The 25,472-nt window shown below is 37.4% G+C and overlaps 1 protein-coding gene across 1 annotated transcript in view; it reads left to right on the forward strand.

Annotated features, from left to right (window-relative positions):
* Positions 1-25,133, forward strand: part of LOC104528973 (tetratricopeptide repeat protein 7B) — a gene marked incomplete at its 5' end in the record, with an annotated part of 52,229 nt that extends 27,096 nt beyond the window's left edge. Inside the window, one exon of the mRNA XM_010173134.1 lies at positions 24,128-25,133. Coding sequence (XP_010171436.1) covers positions 24,128-24,349 — 222 coding nt within the window. The remainder of the gene's footprint in view (positions 1-24,127) is intronic.
* Between the last annotated feature and the right edge of the window lie 339 nt (positions 25,134-25,472).

Raw genomic sequence — 25,472 nt, forward strand, 5'->3', positions numbered from 1 at the left:
TTGACTTGCTCCCTAAGTGCATCCTTATGCACACAGTGGTTGAAGAATGGAGAATCGGTTTCATTAGATTTGTTAGTAAAATATTGTGGGTTTGCCCTTTAGAAACTTCAAGGTTATTTCATGGAAAGTAGGTAAAGCAAAATATATGTTCGGCTAAAAACTCACTGCTCCTTACAGAAGGTATTTGACTGTGATTTGACCATTGTCACATCTAAATATTTCAAGCAGTCACATTCTGCACTCTGAGAAAATAGTGGCAATTCTACTTGTATTTTAACCTGGAACATGCCCATTGAGTTCAAGTGACTCAAGGACCATTTCAATACACTTTAAATTCTTCACCAGCCATGTGGCACTCACAGGCTATGTTCTTTTCTGCCTTGAAAATGCTATTTCCCATTTTAGCCTTACAACAGAAAACCATCAGTCCTTACTGCAATAAAAAACGCAGAACACCAACTTGCATAGTTGTTAGCTTTTCAAATATGACAAAGTGTGAATCAAGGTGAATAATCAAGAAAGTTTGTTTTTTCCCTATTTGTTTCAAAGTTATCTCCTTTTATTTTTAGCGAGCTAAAATACAGCAGTTAACCATTTCATACTGAGTCATATCTTAAAGATTACCATTGTAGGAAAATTAGTAGAATTTATTAATTCCTGGATGCTTTATCTGAGTTTTACAGTACTCTTTTAAAGCAGACCTATTTTTGTTCAGTATTTGACAAAAATAATAAGTACAAATTTAAGTTTAAACTAGAATTTAGTTGCTCTTTTGGAAACAGAAAGTGACTATGGAAATTTGCTGCACTAATTTTTCTTCAGAATGTGAAGCAGTGTGCTCTTATTTGCTCAGGCAGGACTGTTTGTGCTGGTCTGCTGAGAACTGTTGTTCTGAAAGTGTCATTTTTGGGCCTGATGAATCATAGGTCCTGCTTCATTAAAGGCTTTCTTTTCACATTACTCTGTACTTGCTCCAAATGGCTTAAAGCAGCTGTAGCAGGAGCAGATCTTTCAACAGGGAAATACCTCCACACTCGGATACTTTTCACCACCTGAAAGTGAGCTCTGTAAGGGCTGAGCAGGTTTCAACTTTCTGTGCTGTCCTAAGCTGACAGCCATCGCAAGAGGAATACTGCAAGTGATCTTAAATTAGTTGTTTAGTTTAGACAGTTTGTGAATATCTGAAGATGCCAAGGTAATCAGATTTTCTGCAGCATACATTGTTGTTGGAACTTAAGTACATGAAGTAAGATGGAGAATCTAAGCCACTGGGGTGTAGTATTTATTGGAAATATAGTAGGAATGGTTATGGCAGCTTACTACAACTTTTTCTTAGGATCTGTTTTTTTAATGAACTTTCCTGAGATTTTTATTTGAAAGAGAGATTCTCTCTGAATTGAAAAGTGGGAGTTTTGGGTTTTGGAGGTTTTTATGTTTGTTGAGGGGTTTTAAAATTTTTGTTTGAGTGGGGTTTTTTTGTTTGTTGGGTTTGTTGTTTTTTTTTACATAGGGATTTTTGTATGGTAGGCTCAGCTTTAACTTTCTGTTTTCTCCTGTTTTCATGTTAACTGTGTGATAGATTTTTCCACAGTTTATCAATTTAGGCTCAGCGTGCCATAAACAATTTTATCACTTCTATTTGTTCCCATTTTAAAAAATGGAAAATCAATTAGTGGTAGATGCTGGCAGAAGGAAGGGATGCTTTGGCTAGGGTTACTCCTCTTTATTTGGCAGGTCATGAATCATTCCAGTGTTTTTACCGTATTGTGTGGAACTGATAAAATTCATCAGATAATTCATCACAATTCGCTGTTGCAGCAGGTCAGTCTACAATGTGCAGTATTACTCCAAAGTTGCTTCTCTTTGCTTGGAAGATTTTAAGAATCTTTCTTTTCAGTTATCAAAATACAAGTAGTGCTAATCTCAAGTTTTGATTCATGGTTTATAGCATAAAGTCTTTGAACTGGGTTCTGTTATAAAAATTAGGCTATTAACAGTTTGTTTCACGTAAAGCAAATATAGATTAAGTATAATTTGGCAGGTAGCAACCAAGTATTGTTTAAAGTTCAAGGAATAAAGTCCAAAGATCACAATGGCCCAGTCTGGATCAGAGGTTTGGTTTTGCTAGACATCATAACAAAGCATCTGGGGAGGGATTCTCTGCCCTACACTATCCGTTTCAGTAAATGACAGACAAAGAGTTGGGGAACAAGAGTACTGTCCCACTGTTTGTGTGATGGTAACAGTATTTCAGATCTACATGGAAGTACATCCACTTGCCTAGAGAGGTTGTGGAGTGTCACATCCTTGGAGATACTCAGAATCTGACAGGACACAGCCCTTGGCAACCCACTCTAGGTGACTCTACTTCAAGTTTGAATGTAGACAGTCTCCAGAGGTACCTTCCTACCTCAGCCATCCTGTGATTCTAGGAGTGCAAGCAAGATAAGCTTTGTAGCTAGAGGTTAATGATTTCTGTTAGACAACATGATGGGAACACTTCTTTGTGGACATGCCTTTTGCTGGGTAATTGGCCACATAAAAGCAGATAGAGGGAAAAAAACATACAGGCTTTTAGTAGTGGAAAAATAATAACAAGCCAGACTAATGTAACAGAATGAAAATGTCAGTAGTCTTAGTCCCAGTAATTTAGGATATGGCCAGGAGGCCTCATGTCAATAAAGCGGTAATGATACTGATGTTTAAGTTCTATTTGTTTAAAAAAAGAATAAAATGGAAAAGAGAGAAAACCTCGAAGAAACTGAAAATGTGTGCTATTCCCTACTATCCTCTGTATCTCTTAATCCCTTTTCATGGATACTTGTTGGTGCTTTTTTTCGTGGATCTCAAAAATACAATTTTTATTTTGCTCTGTGTAATTGCCTTTCAGTATGAGAATTGCTTTGCAAAATACTTTTGAAATTAGGTCATTCTGCTGAAGTATGCACTGGGCTAATTATGATTATTTTGCTTCCCTGGGCATTTTTGTGCTCATTGAATTTATTAAAGTATTACTTTATAGCTGGAGCTGAGAACTTACACAGCAATCAAAGCTATGAGGCACCTGGTATGCATGGCTGTCTTTCCTGTAGTCTCTAAGGGCTTTTGCTTGCAGGCAACATCTGGCATCTAATAATTTATAATTGAATTTCATATAATTAATAAAGAAATGTAAAGAATTTATTTGGGGGTAAATATAAAGAATATGAAAAAGGCTGTGGAGAGTGCAGCCTTCCTCGACTTTAAATGAATGGGGGGGATTTTATTTTCCTTTTCCTGAGAAAGGTTCTGTTGTAGAATTCTGTAGGTGAGAACTCTTTAACTACAGGAAAACATTTGAGACATGAAGTCATCTACACGTTGTCCTTTTTTTTTTTTTATAACTAAATGCTGCCATCAACAGGAATCTGAATGAGAGAAACCATTCTATGTGATTTAGTTGTGGTTGTTAGTACATGTGTGTGGGAAACTTGCAGCCCTGTAGCCAAGTGTCTGAGCCCTAGCTCTTCAGCAGTCTCTCAGATAACAATACATTATTAGAAAGTTGCACAGGAGTTATCAGTGCGTGTATTTTGCTATAAATCTCTTGCAGTTCTCAGGTGCACTTCTTGTGTGCTGATGAAATTACCTTTTGCTTTTTGCTTTACATCTATCACAGGGGGGGCTTGGCTTGATATAAGCCATTTCCCAAGACAACAGGCTTGTATTGAGAGGGCCAGAAGTTACCTAATCAATTATAATTCCTTTTTTCTAACTAGGAACTGTAAACAAGATGTTCTTAAAAACTGTGCTTTATCTTATCCTCATCAAGCTGAAAGTGGCCTACCTTAATGCAAAACTAGAGACCAGAAAGCAACTGTCCCTCAGGAAATTATTTTAATGCTTGCTTTTGCCAGGGTTATGTCAAACAGCTGCATTCCCCAGATAAGTTGTCTGCTCTGGTACAGAGTTTTTTCCGCAAATCCCCAGTCTGGAACAGTCTTTTTATGTCTCTTTATCTCTTCAACTCATCTCATTTTAAATTTTATTTGAAAATCTCTTCCATTAACTGAAGCTTTACTTCCGTGCTAGCCAGTATTGTATTTAGCAGTCCTTCCCCTGCTCATAAGTCTACAGTTTAAAGATGGGTTGAACCTTGCACTTTGAAAGGATTCAACTAACTTACTATGTATAAAGAGCATAATATAATTTCTCCAAGGTTAGTTTTCTTTAGATGTAGACTGTGTTTTCTAGTAGCTAACTAGTTTTAGATGGAGTAAAGAATTGTCCTTTAAGGTTGGTGCCAGGTTATTTTTTTTATGTCAGGATATTTCTTAAATCTAGATGATCAAACTAACAGAAAGCAATTATTTCAGTGAGCTTTAACTTGTGGGAAAATCTGAATTGTGTTTTGTCCCATTCTGAAAACTGTTCCTTTCTAAGGTTTGATGGTTATTTTCCATTATTCTTCATATTAGAGTATATTTTTTCAACTAATAACAACAAACAGTATGAAGACATTTATGTGCAGCTGCTGTTCTTCAGAAAGCTGCCATCTCAATAGGGGCGAGACTTGCTGTTTGGCCACCTTGTATACTGCATCTCACTAAAAAAGGACAGTGTTTTCTCTGAATAAAACTGACTGCTGTCTTCTGTAACTAGAGTTGGAAAATAGGAGATGAGAATGGTCTTTTAAGTAAAACCATTGTGGCCGAAGCTGTGGACTGCAGGAGTTCTTTACTAAAAGCCTTTTGATGACCTGCTTCTGTACTGCAACTTCATTGCCATCAAATTTCATCAGCACTCTTGGTACTTAGGAGCTGAGACCATAAATTAAACTAAGATATGGCCTGAGGCCAAGCCTTGAAGTCTGCTTGCCATTATCCATCCCTATTGGATGGATGGACTAGTGGAAAATAGTTCTTAACTGATTTTTATATTCTTGTGCTGCTCTATGCCATCTTTAGTTAGATTTGTTTTCTTATATCCAGCTACATTGAAACTGTACTGAAATCTAGACAAAGTAGTTCTACAACCTTTCCCCTGCCTTCCTCTGGAATTAATCTATCTAATCAAATGCTGTACAGGCTAGTTTAGTGTCTCGCCGGTGATAAACACATACTGTGTTTTATTCCACTTTTCCCTGTTACTGTACTGCTAACCATTCCTTTCAACACTTGTTCCAAGGCCTTGCATATAATTTAAGAAAACTGAAATAATTTCTTTCTGAAATGTAAACAGTATACTACTTTTTGGTAGTAAAAATTGTTGCACTATGAACTTACTGACTAGTCTTTGATTCCGCCCCCCTTTCCCCCGACCCTCCTTTTCTAGGATGGAGATAATCCAGTTCTTACAACTTGCTTATCTGGATCTCTCTGGTTTTGGTTTTATATTGGCTTGGAAAATAAAATTCCTTTACTTTTACTTTTGAAAGTCCTGGATGCCTTTCAAATCTGATTTTCTACTGAGCATAAAGGATCTTTTCATGCTGTTGCTATGATGTGATGCAATATTAAGATCAACACTAAAGTTACAAGTCAGTGTCTTGGTAAACTGGTATTGAAGCTGTACATTTGACATTGTGAAACAATGGTCTGAGTTTCAATTTGTGTTGACTTAATTGGGTAATGATTGAAAAGTCTGGTCAACACTGCAGGCTCACTGAAGCTGTAATAAGCTGCCCATGTTTAACCTGGGTACTGGGTACACCTATATCGGAGGCTATGTTGTACAATTTATTTGCTGGAGCCAGTTATCTATGTGTAAAAGCACAAGGATCAATGTTTTCTAAAACTAAACTCTTTCCAGTACTCTTGCCGTCTGCAGAGTAGTAGTGAATGCAGATTTAGAGTTGTTAACACTTTTAATGCCACTTCTGTCATGGTAAGCAACTTGGCTAAAGTAGTATGAGTGGAAAAATACATCATGAGAGAGACTTAGTAATGCTAAACTTGAAAACAGAAAGCTGTTTGGGACTTTCATCACTTTTTCAGTTAGCAGTGAGGTGTTGATCTGCACCTTTTTAATTCTGATATTAATATGCATGGACTTTATAGAGAGCAAAAAAATAGGAGCTTTTTTAGTTTCAACAGTTCATCAGATATGTACAAATCTAGTCTGTGCATTTTGTTAAAACACTGAATTTGCAAACAACTCTTGGCATTTGAAAACAATACTGTTAGTTATAGTCTTTTTTTAACCTATGCACTATAAATTTTTACATTGATGAACCAATAGCTGATTTAATCCTGAGTGCAATATTTGATATTTGCTCACACAGCTGCTTTTTTAGTTTCAACTCTTTATATTTTTAAGCATGAATGTTTAAGCATCTGAACAAGTTCAGAGGAATAAAAATGTAACAAAGTTGAGTGGCTGCAGATAGTATGGCAACTAAGACAGCTGGTATGAAAGATAGTAAAATAATGACTGAAATCTCTTTTCTCCTCTTTTCTAAATCCAAAATCTAGATATTTTTCAAAGGTTATAGTATTTGTTTTCATAACAACTTTTAAGTGGTCAGCATGTTAAGTTTCAAATATGTTTTGCCCTGAAGTATGTATTACTTATTTCCAGTCAAGAAATGGGGAACTGAGGCATAGATGCTGCAACTTACCTAGCTTTAAATACAATACCAGGCTCCTGATTTCTCATTCTGAGAGAGTGCCCCATATTCATGGACTCGCAGTTAATTCCTGTGCTTATTCTTTCCAATGCATTTTCCCTCTGAAGAAAATAATTTTCCCCATAGGGCTCTCAAGTGTATCAGTCAATCTTGTTAGGGCAGCAGCATCAATATTCCCACTGCCTGCTGAAGGGAGCCTGCAGGGTGTCTTCTGTGGGTTTTGACTTGCAAATGATTGGCAGACTTTAAGAGGGTATTCCCTTATGGTATTTAAATTTAGTACTGTCACTGATGGACCTCCTATTAAAATGTAGATGATTAAAACAGTTCTATGATTTATCAGTGAAAATTCTCTTTTTGATAGTTATTGCCTTTGCATGCAGTTTAAGTGAAGGGATACCTGGCAGCTCTTTGGTAGCCAGTTCAGCTCAGCCAAGTAGAATGAGGCCCTTGTCTCAAATTCACCGCAGAACTTTTAATACCTTTAAATAATAAATCAATTTGTTCACCTACATCTCTCTCTCCCAACTATCTTCCTTTCTGGAAGATTTTGTCAATGTTGTCTTGGATTTGCTCAATGAATGCAGTATTTCCCAAGTCCTTGCAGCTGAGATGGTTGGTAAAGGATATTGCTGTTTGCATACCAGACTTTCAGAAGTATCTTTGGCATCAGTACTTTGTTTCTATGATTCCTTTTTGATTTTGTTTTGAGAGCTTAGTTACACTTAGCACTGTTTTATAGTAATGTACTTTTATAGGTAGTAAATTACTTCCATAGATCTTTCTTTCTTATCTTACGTTATTACTTAGTAAAAAGTTCAAAATGCAAGAAATGCTAACTTCAAACCAGCACTAAAAATGAAATCTGTGGGTATAGAGATCTGAAGGAAAAAGGATTGCTGCTTTCATTATAATGGGTTGTTGGTTTTTCTCAGATGTTCTGTACAGCTCTATGCTTTGAAGCATCCTCCTGTCCTACAAATCAGATTCCTACCTGGGTTTGAACAAAAAAGAACTAAGTCTTCTTTTATGTCCTTGGGGGAAGTTGGAGGATATTATAGCTCCTAACATGAATTGGTTAGCACATATATAACTCCGGCGTATTTACTCATGTGTATGCTGTTAGGTTGTTTGTGTATTCATATAATTACCATTATATGGAATAAATATAGTTTTTAGTATGACTCTTTAGGCCAGCTTTTTCCTGAAGAGGGGTAATATCCTCTGGGGAAGGAGATCAGTTTGGTAAGATGTGACAAATCATAACTGTGTTCCCACTCTGTGATTAGTGGAAGGTAAACAAGAGAGGGCAGTTTAATACCCTGAATTTTGCCAGAATCATTGTAAATATTTATGATTGTGCAAACGTTGATGTTGAATGTAGTTTTGTACTTGCATTTAAAAAAAAAAAAAAATCAGTCTTAGGAAACTAAAAAAGCTCTGTATGTAACAATATGTTACAGCTTCTTTCAGCTAATCTCTGACCTGAAACAAAGCATGTAGTTTATATACGTCTGGCTTTTTCACACAGATTCCAGAAATCTTGCATTATTACAATGGGTGCTGTTGTGCTGCTTTAAGGTAGCTGGCTTTCAAGGAATAGCCCTTACATTGAATGTAAAGTTGTTTTTAAAAGCAGCTTTTCTTTCTTAAGAACTGGCATAGAACTGGAGGGACAAGTATTTGCAGAACAGAGAGATGTTGAAAGCCACATATCTTCACATAAAGCATTTGACCTGGAAGAGATCTTCAGTCTTTCAGTACTGCTGAGATGAACCAAGCAAAGCAGTTCATTAGCAAAGCACTTACTTGGCAGAAATGTGGAAACACAGACATTGTTCGCACCATTGAGAGCTAAGGACTGTGAGGAAAGACACTACCCCAAAACACTTGACCAATATAGCATGGTTTAGTAGGCCTATTAGGATGCAGACATTTGATTCTTTCATTTTTTTTTATAAATACTTTGGTGAAAAATTGCAAAGTTTTTAAATGCTTCCCTGTTATCCCAGGATCTAAACTTCATAAGTGAAACTATTAATGTTTCTTTTATGGATGTATTTGAAATTAATGTTTGAGTTCAGTTTTTTTCCAGGTTGCAATTCATTGATTAGTCATTTTAATCAGCAATGCTGATGATATGATTTGTTGCAGTTCAGTGTGTTCAATCTCCATCAGCCACTGCTGGATACACTGTTTATATCACACACATTGAACTTGCTCTTTATGACTGATATCCTTAGGAGATCAGACTTACTAGATCATTTACAGTGGAACAGGTTGCCCAAGGAAGTTGTGGATGCCCCCTCCCAGGAAGTGTTTAAGGCCAGGCTGGATGAGGCTTTGAGCAACCTGGTCTAGTGGAAGGTGTCCCTGCTGATGGCAGGGGGGTTGGAACTAGATGATCTTTAAGGTCCCTTCCAACCCAAACCATTCTATGATTATTGTTTGTGTATGTGTTTGTCAGCTTTCCCTTCATAGCTTTTGAATTCTTTACCTAGTTTCATCTGGAGAGAAGACAGAATGACATTAAAAAAGAAAAAAAAAAAACAAACAACCTAGGCTTGTGCAAGTATTACAAGAATAGAGGCAGGAGAAAAGACTACTGAGGCTGTTTCATTATTTCAGATTTTTATATCAGCAAGTATACATGAGAGTGAGCATTTGTAAATTCCCTGCTGCAGGAATATAAGACAGTCATCAGAAATCCAAACCAGGCTTCATTACGGTCAGTGCTCATGGAGATAGCTGTTAAAAGTTAACTTTTAAAAATTATTCCAGAACATAACATAATATATTCTGATACATTAGGTTAGTTAGTGATATGACTTGATAGCATAACATATTTAGATAAAATAGTGATTTGTGAGTGTAATAAAGACTTTGTCCTGCTCATGGCAGGGGGGTTGGAACTAGATGATCTTTAAAGTCCTTTTCAACCCAAACCATTCTATGATTCTATGATCAGTAAAGCGATATGGAAATAAAAATTAAACAAAAAAGTTCGTGCAGATTCAAAATTTCTTTTGTACAGTGCACAATGTGAAAATGGTTTCAGAGCTATAAATCTACGTGGACAAAGATTGTGTTAGGTAGCCCTTTGGAAAAATGCTTGCCTTCTGTCAGAGGAGATCTGACCTACTAAAAGAGAGAACTGCTTTTGCCTTGGTTTCTGAACTATAATTTCTCTAGTGGTAAGTGGGTTTTGCCACCTTAAAATAAGTAATTTTAAATAAAGATGTAGTTTTAAAAGTATATTCTCTCATTTAAAACCAAACCCATTTGTATTATAAAGGGAGCAAGTAATAAATTAAGGCAGATGTTGTCAAGTGGTTACAAGTGTTCAAAAGATGAGCAAGCGAACCTCTATCAGCTGCAGAGCCATTTTAATTTCCAGTTTTTTCATGGTCCTTGTTACAGTTTGTCCTGACAGCTGACAATAGTTTATTTGCGATTCTGTTTGGTTTTTAGTTTCTGACCGTTTGAAAATGTGATAGCCACAATGGCATCGGAACAGATGGTGTTATGAGGGTCACAGACCCAAAGACTTACCAGAGGGCTATGAAATGCTATGACACAAATGCAGTTTGTGATGTTACTTTGTCATGTTAATTGAATGCCTAGCCAGAAGTTGGTAGGTTACAGTTGCCAGAAATAACAGTTCTTGATGTGAAGTCTAAAACAGTAGGAAATGCTGTCAGATCTGTTAAAGCAATTGACGTGTCAAACTTAATTTCTTTTAAAATTGTGACACGATAGTGTGAGCAGCTGGTGATCTCTGTTGAAAACAGATTATGTAGCTTTAGCCTGGGCATCCAAAGTCATCTCATTTGCTGTAGAATCAAACCCTAAGCTTCCTAAAATTGCAAGACATTTTATTAGTACATTATGTTTGATTTAATGTAACATTTATATCTGAATATTTTTGCTGAAGATAAAATCCATGTAAGTTTAACACAGTAGCTGGTAGGAAATGTTTGTTTCTCATCCCTTACTGAGCTGCTGCCTTAGGTTCCAGAATTCCTACCTTCCCCGTGCTGTTGCTGTAGTTCTTATCCTTGGAAGTGGAAGCTGCCACTCTTCATTTCAGCTCTTTGCTCAGTGAGCATGAACTTCCAGGTTTGCTTATTCAGATCAAATCTCAGCTTTGGGAGGAGTGCCTTTTTTGCCATTCTTGTGTTCTTCCTGCCAACTGTGCTCCAGTGAACTAGAAAAGTGGCTCAAATGGACAAAATTCTGACACTTAGGAAGCAGGATTCAAATCTATTTCAGCTGCCTGTCAGCTAACAATAGGAAACCAAAGGAAAGGACTGAGAAGCAAACAGCATTTGGAATTACACTTTCTCTGCAGATTCCAACCTTGTGTACTAACTTATTATACAGTTCAGAAAATGGATTTCAAGAGACATAAACCAGCGGCAGCATATGATTTAAGATGCTCTGCCAATCAGTGCAGTGATGGATAACCATTTATAAATAAAGTCCATAACCACATTAAACTTGTGTTTTGCCTCAGTCTTTAACAGGAATGTGATATTCATGATGGATGGCAAAGCTAAAATTAGTAGTAGAAATGATGTCAGGTACTTGCTGGTGGAAGAGCATGGAGTTGACTAGAATTCTGGAAGAACTAGTAGATGAAATAACAAAACATTAGTCCAGTAACATTTAGTGAAACCTAAGTTAACAAAATGTAGGTTTATATTTGCACTACCTATATGTGGGAGGAGCAGTTGCAGGAAACAGGCGCCAGTTTGATTAAAAGTGAGACTTGAAGACCCTTCAGAAAAAGAAGTATGATGACTCACAAATTTAAAATGCAAGAGCAAGACTGAGTATGAAAATGACTGGAGAGGACAAAGAACTGGGGTACTAGTTGATCTGAGCTACCTCTCCATTGTTCCACAAAAGCTACATCTTCATTTTTCATGAGCTGGCCAAGGCCAACGCGAGACATCATGTTGTCCCAGTTATCATTGTCATCATCTTGTCAACAATATAGTCTCACCATTAATTTTGTAAGTCTACAGATTTCTCCTTCCATTATGAAAGATGGTGGTGTTCATTCTCCACTGGTTGCTTCATGCCCCCAAAATATGGAACCTGCCATGCCCAGTAAAACCAGTTGAGGCTGGCCAACAGGGCAAGTGTGAACTAAAGCATAGGTTTCACCTGGAGTTCCCTCCCAGACTGGCCCTATGATTCTCTTGTAATCCCAAGTAACGCGGCTGGATGACAAAATTAGTCTGTAGCTTCGCATCAGTGTTATCCTTATACACGATGAGCACTGAGGTGACTGAACTGTAGCGTTGGAAAGTCTCTGGAATGTTTCCTGGGGGAGTAGAAAACTTTAATAATAACATATACTCCATGTAAACATGAGAGAAATAAGCATAATCAAAATAAGGCTAGGTGACACTGACACTGGAACAAATGAACACAAACTGGCTAGGGAGAAATTTGGGAAGATGGTTTGAAGAGGATTCCTAGCACTTACAGTCTAAATATTGTGTGGAACAAGAAATCTTGTGCTGAGGTTGTTGGTAACAACAGGAGAGCAAAAGGAATGACCTAAGAGGGCTCTTCTGATCTAATGTTAATTAAACTGAAAATACCTTATTTTTGGCAAGTTTTAAGTAAAAAATGAACAGTGATCCACAAAAAGATAGCTGTGAGAAAATCTGATAGGCTTATATGGAGTTGAATTATAACTTCAGTTATGTTTATCTATTTGTTTCCAGATCAGTATTAGCAAAAGGTGATATGTTGAGGTACATTAATGTTATTTATATCTTTTAAAAAAAAAAAAAAAAAAAAAGTTTTTCTCCAAAATACTGCTGTTTCAGTTTCTCTCTTTAACTGTCCAGAGCTTTTTTCCTTACTTCTCAGTATATTCAGCTTCTTCAGGTTTTGTCAAAGGTAAGTTGGTATATAAAGAAATGTTTTGTTTTATTTTTCTGAAAGTGCTAAAAGCCCTTTCTTAGCCAGTGGCTAGGGTTTGGCTCTTCTGATCTCCACCTGATGGTGCAGAGATGGGAGGGCTTTTGCCTTCCCTTCACACTGAAAATAGCCTTCTCTTAAAGATGGATCCACTGGCAGTTGTCCTGTCAGGCAGGTTAGCAGTGTACCTACAGCTTCTGCCTTTCATTTAAGAGCCTGGGGAGGGGAAAAAGGCTGTGTTCCCTCTCATGCTGGGAGTTTTTTGCAAAATGCCACGAAGATGGCTCTTCCCATTGTAGTAGTGCGTTGAGCCTGAGGAGCAGATAGCAGTTCACATCTGCTTTGGGGTGGAGGAAATGGTCTGTTTTCTGGGAATGCTATTAAAAATATATTTATTAATGCTATATTAAAAATAACCTCTTTTTCTTAGAGGTTACTGCAATGCCAGTGTAGTATGTGCTGCTGTGGTGTCATAACACTTTTGAAACAGTGACATTAGCCATGGTTCTAATGTATGTATGTACATACTTCTGTATGGAAAAGTCTCTTTGGCTAAGAGCAAAAGGAATAAAAATGCAAATAATGTGCTTTAATCTTTGAATTTGTTTTATTTTAGTAATGAAAGGACTGGTCATCTTTTATCTTATACTGCAGTTCAGACTCTGAATACTTAATACAGCCTTTGTCAGAATATTTGAGAGAAATGCACATGCATAAATGCAAAAAAGGTACTTCAGAGAGTATCATTCACTTTTAATTCTTTTTCCATAGTCTCAGAAGTTCAGACAAGTCAGTGCTGGTTTCTGTAGCATTGAGTGTGTACAAGTATGGAGTACAAGTGCTAGCTTTCCATATAGTGACAATCTAGCTGAAGATCTCCAAAGTACTCGATTTGAACTCTGAGACTTCTATTAATTATAAATTTTAACCACAGAACCTAATACTGGATCTGCAACTCTGATTTTTCTTTGATACACAAGCCATTCCCCTGACTTCAGATTGATTTCTTCATTAGAACATTTGATCAATTTTTCTAATTTCTATTTCCAGAAGCTGCATACCACCAGTATGTTCATTGTGATTTTATAGAAAAACTGTCAGTAATGAAAAACAGCTTCTTAAAAAGTTGTTGCTTGCTATTTCTTATTATTCCTTCTTGAATTCTATCAGCGGTTGACTGATGGACAGAAGAACATGAATTTCTTGACATTATCATCGATTTGCATGGAGCACTAGCTTTCAAAACCAGGAACCTTCAGATGTACTAAATTGAAATCCAGTCTTTAGGCAGTGGAGTAAGGACTCTGAATTCCCAGTATCCTCAGTTCTTGTGAAAAATCCAACTTTTGCTCAAATGCTTGAATATTGACTCAGTGGTCTGACTTTGAGGCTCCTCATTTAAAGAATCTTGATCTGAGGTTTTCTTTTTCTCTGGCTTGTTGTGTACTTGTATAATCTTTGAAGGATTTGGTGGGGTGTTTTTTTCCTCTTTTGAATATTGAAAACACTTTTATATTCATTGTAAGTGTTGAATAACAGAAATACAATTTTCTCTACTTCTGACCCTTTGACTAAAACCTGGGAAAGTAATGGCATCAGTAGCAAACTACCTAGGAGTCTCTGTAGGTAGCACAATGATGCAGTAATAAACTTAGCCTTGCTTTTGAAACCAGGCAATGATGAAATACAGGCACAGGTTAGGCTGATAAAATGGTAGGATTTCAATAATGAATATGCTGTAAATAGGTCATGCAGTTGTATCTATAAAATGTCTACATAGGAGAGAAGGGGTGACTGTATGAATGACAATATACAAGAATATACTGAATTAAGGAAATTACTATGCATCCGTTTTATGAGCAGCACTGTCTGTAGCTGTGATTCCCCAGCACTGGTTTTCATCACAGGTGAGTGTGCCTGAAGGGTGCTATGCATCTGGGAAATCCTTTTTTCTCATTTGTGGGAAAGGTGAGAAGACAATGATGTGGCTTCAGTGCTGGGAGGGAGGGGAGGGAAGACACAGTGCTGCCGAGCTTCTGGATGGAGGGAGGTGATTGAGAGTTGAATCACCTGCACTTCAGTGTTTCCTCATGGTGTCACAGCTGGGAGGAAAGGTAAAACCTTTGCACCAGATGACAAGTATTCCAAATTCAGGACTGATCATAATCTGAGGACTAAGGTTATACTTGGTTCTTCCCTGGTGCCAGTGGTGGTGCGGTGCTTGCCAGAGCTGTAGCCATCTGACTTCTGCAGGGAGAATCATTCTGGTTCTACTGTGTTTGTAGATACAGCATATGAAATAAGACTCTCAGTATAATTTTCAGATGGAGATAAAAATTTAGATAATCTCTGAAGTCACTAGCTGTTTCACTCTGTCAGTAAGGTGTTCTATTTGTTTCGCTGTGCTTGCTGTAGTCAAATTAGGTCTTGCGGTATAGTGTGGTAGTCATGCATGCTATGTTTTTATAAGCTGATAGGACATTTGCATAATGTGTAAATCAAAATTACAGCAGACTATTGCAAGATGATGTTGTCTTAATTGGAAAAGAAGTCCCCCAAGAGCTTCCATCTTGGCGGAAGGTTATGATCAGCAATTTAAAAGAACAACAAAAACCAAAACACTTCAGTTTTGAACCTTTCTGCATCATCGGCTGTGAACAGGAATGATCTAAAAGGCAAGCACGTCCCTGTTGGAAGGGGTCAGTCGTTTTCAAGGGGGTTATAAATACACAGATGCATTAACAACCACGCACGTTTGTTATTTCACTCTGGCAATGTAAAGTTCAGTGAGTAACAAAGCCGAAGTTGTTGTTTTAAAAATCTGTTGCCAAGCAGTAGGTTTTCTCCTAGTGACAAGTGTTTTGCAGCAGGGGAAGCAATTGGATACCTTAGGGGGTAGGGTAAAGAAATGACAAACTGGGGCTGGGATTTGTTTCAGCCGTGACACCGAGCACACGGGTCAGTGTCTGGGTGTGCTGGGGACCGAGGAGGGCAAGTGAGAGGGACCAGGCAGGACAGGACATGTAGAACAGGCAGTGTTTTGGGATAGGCAGTGAACAAAAATGTTGGCTACAGGTGCAGGCTCATATTTGTTCATCAGTTGCTTTGGTGAGTGATCAGCTGTAGTATTATTAGCTGGTTGTCCTCATTTAAAATTAAAAAGATCCATACTGAGCTGCTAGGAAATTTTAGTTTGAGCATATTTGAAAAAAAGCACTTATTCAAAAGAATTGCATTGTTAGAGAAAACGAGATTCTATTGTATTGTATTCTGTGTTTTGGAAACAAATTACATACATGTTGCAGTTTCTTTTACAATTAAAAAAATGTATTTATTTTATGGAAAATTATCTTTACTTGTAAGTGTTGGTGGTCAATGCAGTTGTTTTTAAATCTTATAATATGGACACCCTTCAAAATCCCTGCATTAAAATGCATCTGTATCTGTCATTGCAAACACAGAACTATGTTTATGCATCATTTTTCTGATGGAATGGCTTATTTCGACTGATGCACCATGTCACAATTTTTTTGCACTTGCAGAAAATAGTTACTTACAATGACTAAACATGCAACTGTTCTTGGTATATGCCTTCAAAAGAAGGAGTTAATAAATGATTTCTTGTGCACAGTTATACTTGCATTAGATGGACATGTTTCAGCACAAATTAATCAGCTAAAAGGAAAATAGGCAAGCATAATATATAAATAATATGCTATTTCCCTCTACATCAGTGTAAAATATTGATTCTAGAATACATTTATAATGTGTATTTTTATCAAAGAGGATGGAAATATCAGCTGGAGAATTTTACTTATTTTTCCATACAGCATGACAAATTCTTGTTGTTTTGCCTCACTAACACTTCTGTTTCATTATTATAGCATAGCACTGTCAAGTCTCTGGTAAACCTTCAAGTTTGATAGATTTGTTTGAAAATAGCAACCACCTTAACACATGCAAAATAGACTGAAAAAGCAGCATGTAACAAGGGGCAGTTTTGTGATGCTAAAATTACAGTGCATATGGATTTGCAATGCATACATTGCATATTAAGTTTTGTAACTGTTCATGGTCATAATCCTTGATTTTCAAGTTTTTTTAGATAAGATGGGATGTTTCTGTCATGTCTTTCTGCATAGAGAGGTTGAAAGTTGATTCTCTTTTAGGCAGGCTGGAACTTGTTTAAAAAAAATAAAACAGTGAACTGGGAAAATTACTGGGGAATCGGATGTAGTGAGTTCTTTAAGCCTTTTGTTGTAACTTTAAAAAAATAATTATTTTCCACGTCTGTATAGCTCTGTATCTGATTATACATTTGCAGCTGCTAGCTTATTGGGCTTCAGCAGGTCATCATCGAACCAGGCAAGTAGTATTGCTGCTGTGCTTCATCTTACTCCCTGCTCTCATCATTATAAGCAAAATTAGTTCATTTTTTTGTGTTCATACGCTTATAAAGTTTTCTTATGGCTGTTGTTTTTGTAAGGGAAACTTTTAGCTCTGAGGGGTATCTTTTAGCTAAATAAGGTTTACATCACACAAATTCAGATCTTTAGTAAAAAAAGTAATGTAATAGAGCTACTAGGAAAACAAAAAATATCTGGTAGAACTCAAATCTCAGTAGCTGAGTCTTTTGCAGGTCAACAGACTGTGATTCGTAAACAGGGTGAGTGTCTCTTGGTGCTTTTTTGCATGTTATGTAGGCCACATTTCTTCTTCTCATACTTTCCATTTCTCCCAGTTATCAGTTTCCTTCTCTGCAGAATTATGGGAGTTCAGTGCTGAGATGAGAGTTCAGCATCTTCTCTGAAGAAGGCAACAGTGCAAACAGACACATGGTCAAAGTTCCCATTATATTTTTTCCACTTTGAAATGAATTTCATTGCTTTTGAGAAGTTCTCCTACCTATAGTCAATATTTTTCTTAGAGAAAATGAAATTATTCTTTTTGATATCAAATGAGTAAAGGTAAAAAATCTCAAGTGGTGCTTCTGTTGAGGTTGAGAACTGTTTATTTTCCAGGAGGGGTGGAGTAGTAGTCAGACAGTTAAACCTTAAGAAAACCTCCCACTCTCTTGAGCAGAAATTTTTAGTCATGTTGAAGAAACCACAGTGATCTTTGTAATGTGACCTTTTTAGATTTTGGGTTTCTTGGGTTTTTTTGCGGTTGTTGCAAATCTTTAGCACTTTATGATAAAGCTCTGGTTTGGTGAAACATACAATGGGTGATAATTATGGCTTTAATTTTTTAAAAGTTAGTTTCATGGAAAAAATTGGAATGTTAGCTTCTCATTTGCCTAAAAGCAAATTAAAAAGTTACCTTACTAGACTTCTCTAAATGGCTAGTTTTAATCATGTTTTCTAAATCAGAAATTAGTTATTTAAGTAGTTTTCCATTTCTGTCCCATGATTATTTTTCTAGATGTGTGTTTTCTATTGACAGTTTGGTTAATCATTATGACAGGTTAATTTGCAAAGAGAGAAAGCCCATTTGCAGAAAAAAGATATATTTTCAGTGGAGACTACACTACTATATGCTTATTTAGGCAATTATGTCTATACAATTGCTTATTATAGCATGTTGTTCAGATTCTGAGTTATGATATTTTATTAATAAATAATGATGCATTTGCTAACTGAAGGTTTTACCTGGAGACTGTATAACACTGCATTTGGAAATTAGAATTCACTTGAATGTTTTCCTTTTTAAAAATGCTTACATTTAGCTAATGAAAAATAAACTTCATATGTTGAACTGCAAGGGGAAAAATGTCTATGCCAAAATTCAATTTTGATATGACCAATATATCTCAAAATATAATTCTGGCTTTATGGAAGAAGGTATTAATTGCAATTATTCGTTTTATTGTGCCATCACCATAGACCAAGTTTTAAAGATAACTTGTTTATTTATGATACAGATAGATATGTAATGAGATACTGAAAGTTATCTAGGTGGAGTAAGGATTTAGGTCCTGTTGAAGTGAATGCTGATTAAACATCTTGTCTTCCATGCATTTGAAAATTCCATTATGCATCTTTCTGTGCCCAGAAGGCTGTGAATATGGTGTGGGGTTTGTTGTTCATTTGGTTGTTTTGCTGGGGTTTTTTTTGTTTTTTTTTTTTTTAAAAAAGGCTTCATGGATTTAAAGGTTTCCAATAATTTTGTCATACTAGTTTTCTTCTTTCTGAAATGAGCTGGATACCTACCATAATTTTGCTTTTTAATCTTTGTATTCATTAGTGGGACATTTCTCTGCAGCTGCTTCTTCAGTGCAACCCAATGAATCAAGAGCAAGTGTTCTTACAACAGAAGCATCAAGTAGTAATATTAGATAGACATGAAAATGTTACCACTCTCTTTCCTCTCAGTGCGGTTGAGGGAGAACCTGATATTGGAACAGGAGCAGTGGAAGCTCCCTGGGCCCTCTAGACCAGTCTCCTCCTCATAACCATCAGAGCATGCAAGCTCTTCCTGTGGGACTCCATCATAACACTGTTTTGCACCCTGCTACTTTGAGTAGAAGGCTGTTCCAAAATCTCTCTGCTCCAATTGTCAGGAATGTTTTCACCTTTTTTTGGTAAACTTACTCACAGCCAATTTATACACATGTATTCTTGTGCCAACATTATTTTCTTAGCTAAAATAGTTTTTCTCTATTCTGTTCTCTCTACTGTTTTTATAGCAAGTAATTTCGTCTCCTCCCAGCTTTTGATTTGCTAGGTTAAACCAAGTCTGTTAGTCTCTGCTTGTAAATTAAGATTTTTATTTATTGTCTCAATAGTGCCTGTTCCAGTTTGAGTGACCTTTGTTGAATAGATGAGACTACACAAGGTGCCAGAGGAGGCCCTACTATAGCTGTGTACAACACAGCTGCTAAAGTTGCTGTTGTCTTTCTCTTTACTGGAAACCTCTCTTGATTTCAATTGAGTTTTCCTCTTTCACACCAGCACTTTTTCACACTGTCATCCCATGGTTGCCTGATATATCCAAGTTCTTCTCCCAACCTGCTTGGTTGACAGGCTTCCACCATGCCGCAAAACTTCTCTGTTACTGTTGTCTTATTTTCCACTTTCTTTTACCAACTTTTGCCGTATTTTTGTTACCCTAGTTCTCATGATCAGCCTGTTGCTTTCTATATCATATCGTCTTAACTTTTTCTGATATAATTGTATCATCACTCTCATAATTCTTGTGATGTGTCCTTAAGTAAAACACTAAACATTATTATTCCCAAGACAGTATCCAAAATACAGAAGATATTATCCCCATTTCTTAACACATGCAAGATAAGTATAAATGAAGGTTATTCAGCCAAATGTTTTGGATGGTACATTAAGATATTTCTGTCTATTCAGACTCTGGCTGTTTTTCTGGACTGTATTTGTGTAGGTACCTAGGAGATATTGAGTAATAAATACCAGATTACTTCTGTTTTGACAACAGTGCCAAGGACCTTCAGTCAGGGGTTGGGCCCTGTTTGGCTGAGCATTAGAAAAACAATCCTTGGACAGATGCTTTGATGAAGTACTAAAGAATAGCTGTTTTGTATGTGAGGCAATGTAACTTGAAGGGTAGGGATGATGGAGGGAGGAAACACATGTAAAATCATTGACTAACTAGCAGGAGACTTTGTGACTTCAGACTGGATAAGGAAAGAGTCGTCAAGATCTTGAAAATAACCTGCAGCAGATAAAAAATTTGGAAGCACTTTTCCCCCCTTTTTTTTAATTCCTAGAGGGTTTTGTTCTGTCATGATGTGAAGCTTGTGTAGGACCTTGTTTGTAGTGACTACAGTACCTCCCTGTTGCAGGCACCATACGGTAATACTCTTTTTTAGTAGGCTCTTGGAATGGAAAACTCCCTGTTACTCACAGTTCTGAGCTGCAGCAATGGCCTGGGCACTGTAAAGGGCTGTTGACCTTTCCCTGAGTGGAGAGCATTTGAACTCCTCAAATCTATGAGTACTGTTGATTATTCAAAGTGACTGGTATCAATATCAGTGAATCAGAGACATGAAGCACTGCTTTCACTTCTTGTGATGATGGCACCAAAAAAGTCTCTTTGTTTCTTCAGAGATTCCCATTATTTTCTGTCTGTGCCATTTCTGATTAGAGTTTTCTCTTGGAGTTTTTTGAGTTACAAAATCAACCTTTACAATGTAGAACTGGCTGAAAGAACAATAAGATTTGCTTAGAGAGTTTACAACATAAAGACATCCTGAACAGACAGAAGCTATAAGCCTTAATACGCTTAGGGGAGATCAGTGGTTTGCTTAAAAAAAAAAAAAAAAAAGAGGAAAGAAAACCAAAACAACCCCCCAAAAACCCCACAAATCTCAGCAAGCTAAACGTGGGGAAAAATAAAAACTAAAATTTGTACTAAGCTGCAAAATGAAAAAATGCACGTATGTTAGAGGCTTTTATAACTGTTAGAAGCAAATGTCATAGATTTATTGGTCTTCCATATGAAAGAGCAGTGAAAGAGATGCAACAGCAGGAAAGATCCTGCAGAATTCCAACAACTGTCTTTAACATCTCATCTCTGTCAGGTACTGCAGCATTTTAAAATGTACAAAGAACAGATAGATTGCCTCAGATTTGTGTAATTCCTTAGGAGCTTACTGTTTTCATCATATTTTGTAGAATGGCTGTCTTCCTACTAAAATTTCTTATTATTTACTCAAATTACTATATACCAGTTTTTCTAATTGATTCAGATTCCAAAATCCCTAACATTTTTTTTTTTTTTTTTAGTTTATGTGCTTGTTTGTAAAGAGGATATAGGGAAAAGACATTCTGTTTAGGTTTTAAACTAACATGCCAAGTCTGAAGGTGTGAGCCACATGTCACTTAGGTACCCCTCTGTGTCTCTGCAGAGTTGATGTGTTGTTCAAGCCCATCTCCAGCTATAAAGCAGGAGACCTAACATTATTCTGCAGATAGATGCTGTCTTGCTGCTACGTGGGTAAAGGCCAGAACTGGTAGCTTCAAGATTTTGTTTCCAGTTAGGAAGCAAATGAAAATCTGTAGTGAAGGACAAGGATAATTTGTATTGATTTCTGGGAAATCTTAGGGGAGTTGTGTTTTGGGGTTTGTTGGGTTTTTTTGGGGGGCGGGGGGGTGTTGTGGTTTTTTAGTGGTTTGAATTTTATTTTTTTCCTGAAGAGTTTAGTACAGAAAGCAAGCATATGCTGACAGCTGGTAAACTGGAGTTCAGTTCTCTTGGATGGGTGATGGTGTGAGGTCACTGAAGGATGTTGCTGCGTGACAGGCATGCCTGCTCCTTTTCCGTGTGGTCTGAAGTATAATGCTTAATAGAGCAAAGTCAGGCAAGGGCTGCCAACAACTTGAAATATTCTTTGCCTTAGAATTTTAATCAAGTCATCAGGAAGGAGATTTACAAACTGGACACTCGTAATGTATGACATCTGACCATCATTCTGAGGGAGTTAATGAGTCAGAGGATATTATGTCCTTTTTCTCTAGATCACTTGTTTGAACTCAGTCCACAGATATAGTGACCAAGTGTCACCGTCCTTTTGATGCTTGGCGTGAAACAGTTCTAATTTTCTCTCCATTGATGCTTTAGAAGCAAAGCTCATAGTCTCAGTGCTGCTCCCCAAGGCAGGAGTCTTCATACCATCCCACTGAGACACCAGTGAAAAACTGGCTTTCAGGAGACTCTCCCTTCAAAAAGGATGTGACCTGATTGCCCATGCAAGAGCATTTCCTCCACTAGTGCTCAGTAGCTTATATTCTTAAAAAAGCATAACAGCAGGCAAACAGATAGTATTTGCTCTGGTTCTACCACCTGGAAAATCTCAGCTACACTTTTTTCCATACAGAATAGGGCAGATGTGACATAACATTTCCATTCCCATCAACAGGCTTATGTCTGCAAAACTGGTCTTTGGTCTTGAAAAGAACAGCTTGTATCCTTAGAAAGCAGGGAAAATAGTATGGCATATCTGGGAAAAATAGTATTGCCAATATTCAAAGGAGTAACATGTTTAATTAGTATAAAATATACAAATCCTCACAGAAAAAAATAAAGATTTTTAAAAATTAATTAGAGAATCTTGTCTCGAAATTTAAGAACATTAACTTTATTAAGGTTAGGTGCATGCAGCCAAACTACCTTTATATATTCCACCTCCTTGCTTCATTTTTTGTGGTTTCACATCTGATACCTACCAGTCACTGACAATCACTTTACTGCAGGGAAGAAACACTGACCCTGAGAGTTAACTGGTTTTTGGATTGGAAGTACTGTTCACTCGCTCTGGAAATGCTGAATCACTTGACAGCTCAAAAAAATCCCAAACCAGAAAAGCTCTCTAGCACCTCTATGTGAGAACATCTGCTAGGCTGATGGAAATTAGCCTTCATTGCATTTATTTATTTACTTGCCCATACTGTACAGCACTCTTTATATTGTTCTTCAGAGCATGGTCTGCTCTGTTGCTCTATAGGATGGAGTTAGCAGTCTGCCCATGCTGCAGGCCTCTTGGGCAGAATTCCAGAAATGTTTGGTGAATAATTCAGGATTTGCATAAAATTTCAGTACTTTCTAATCATCAGCGCTTATGTTGATAAGGATTTAATGTACAGAGGGAAATAAAGGAAATTGTGTTCCAAGGAGTCGGGGCTGGGAGGGGAGAAGTCACAAGGAATCTGTAAGCATGTAATCAGGACGCCTCTTTGGAAAACAAAGATTGGTGGTCCGTATGCATTTTGCAATACAGACTCACAAGGTAAAAATGCATAATGTTGTTAGGATTATTACACTCCTGGAATAGAGCTCTCTTCCTGGGTCATTCCATAACTTTTCTGGTGTAGTAACAGCCGAATATGATGGATGGAGATTTCCACTGCCTCATTCAGTCCTAGTGGGTTTGAACGTCCTCTTAGATCTCTGAAGTGGACCCCATTCCACAGAGGGACACGAAGAATCTGTGTCTAGGAAGCTCCTGAGGAAGTTATTGGCCTGCTGGACCGTTATGCCCTGTTGGTGCAATCTCAGTCCCAGCACACTTCGTGTTCCACAGGTTGAATCCAATACCACAGCTGTTGCCCATTGGGCTGAACTCGGTTCTGTTATTGCCACCCCTGACAGCCAGTGGTGCTGTGTGTATGATCTCAGATGTTAGAAGACATAAGCTGGGTGTTGAGATGTGCAGACAGGATGCGGACATTTCAGGGCACACACCTTAGCAGGGATATAGACACAGGAGCTTGCCACAAAAGCTCAGGTACTTACCGATTTTTGGTGGTTGTGTGGAGTTTTTGTTGTCCAACTAAGTTTTTGCATTTGCATTTCAGTGTCTTTTTTTTCCTGTCCAAAGCCGCTTGACTCCTTGATGGTGTGTAGTAACCCACTCTAGTCCTGCTTCAGGTTGGTGGTTTTTTGGGTTGTTTTTTGTTTGGTTGGTTGGTTTTTTTAAAGTCTTTTTATATATTCCGTAACACTTCGAACCCAAGTGCTACCTACACTTATTTCAGCATTGCAGCATACCATTTGAGCTTTAGGAAAGTCCTACTGGCCAATCCCAACAGTTTTCCCTTTGTTTTCTCGCAGGCTCTGATACTTCACCAACTTGGGCGCTATAGCTTGGCAGAGAAGATTCTCAGAGATGCTGTCCAGGTGAACTCTACGGCCCATGAGGTCTGGAACGGCCTGGGAGAGGTGCTGCAGGCTCAAGGCAATGATGATGCTGCAACCGAATGCTTCCTGACGGCACTGGAGCTTGAAGCTAGCAGTCCCGTGGTCCCTTTTACCATCATTCCCAGAGTCCTTTGAGAGGGCATCTTGATCAACCGATTTTGGTCTGACTTCTGGGTGAGGAAACCCAGTGTATCAGGCTGCCTGGTAACTGGTTAGTTTGAAAAACTTTAGAGCTACAGGTAACAAACTCCAGTCTTTTGCAGGAAAGTGGCCAAAACAGTGATGTGATGCAATATATTAATGTTAGACTGAGAGGACAAGATGGCTAGCCAGAACCAAATCACTCATATCGCCTACGTTTTTGCCCTGGTAGTTCTAAAACATCGTTATATTGTTCATGGATGATGTGCCATATTTTGTTAGTGATATTTGAGTGTTACATAAAATTATAATGGAATCAACTACCAAACGTAGAATAATATGTTCAAGTTAAAATTCGGTGGCAGAGCAAGCTATTTTTAACAAGGCTGTTAATAAAACTGTTCTCTTCCTGCCTCTCGACTTCTTTTGGCCCAAAGTCAAAATGTGAATTTTCTGTTTCCATCTCTATTTTAGTCCAGGACAGAAAATCAGTTGAGTTCTTGGGTTTAGTTGTTAATAACTGTGATGTGTGGCTAACTGTTATCTCTATTTAGAGCAAAGGCTGAGTACAAGAATATTTGTATTTTACCAATGTATGCTTGTTACAAAAAATATATTAGTTATTTAAGTTTAACTTTTTTATGTGAATTCAGAGTTTATTTATCAATGGGAATATGTAAAAAGAAGCCTCAAATGGAATATTTACTGACATTCCTTAAACATGACCCACATTTGGCTAAACAGGAAGATTATGTTAATAATAAAATGATTTTTAAATTGAACTTTTCCTGTGTGCTGGTTAAGAACCTAGGGGGAAATAGATGGCTTGTGAACACATTTCAGTGGCTGGCTGGCCTCGAAGATGACCGACACCAAAATTAAATGCCCTGAGGCCAGTCTAGAGAAAAGAAACTACTATACTCTTTGCTAATGGTGGTGCCATCTTAGATTTCATATTTCATTAAATCTTCACATCTCCTTTTTTATTCGTTCCACTCCAGCTCTCGATGAAGCCAGATTACTCTGCCTCTACATAATACATGGACATTTAGGTAGAACTTGGTGGCGCTTGGGAAGAGCACGTTGAATATTTCCACACTATTCTTCAGTTTTCTTT

The sequence above is a fragment of the Antrostomus carolinensis genome, unplaced genomic scaffold (genome assembly GCF_000700745.2).
Source record: "Antrostomus carolinensis isolate BGI_N321 unplaced genomic scaffold, ASM70074v2 scaffold15278, whole genome shotgun sequence".
Classification (NCBI taxonomy): Eukaryota; Metazoa; Chordata; class Aves; order Caprimulgiformes; family Caprimulgidae; genus Antrostomus; species Antrostomus carolinensis.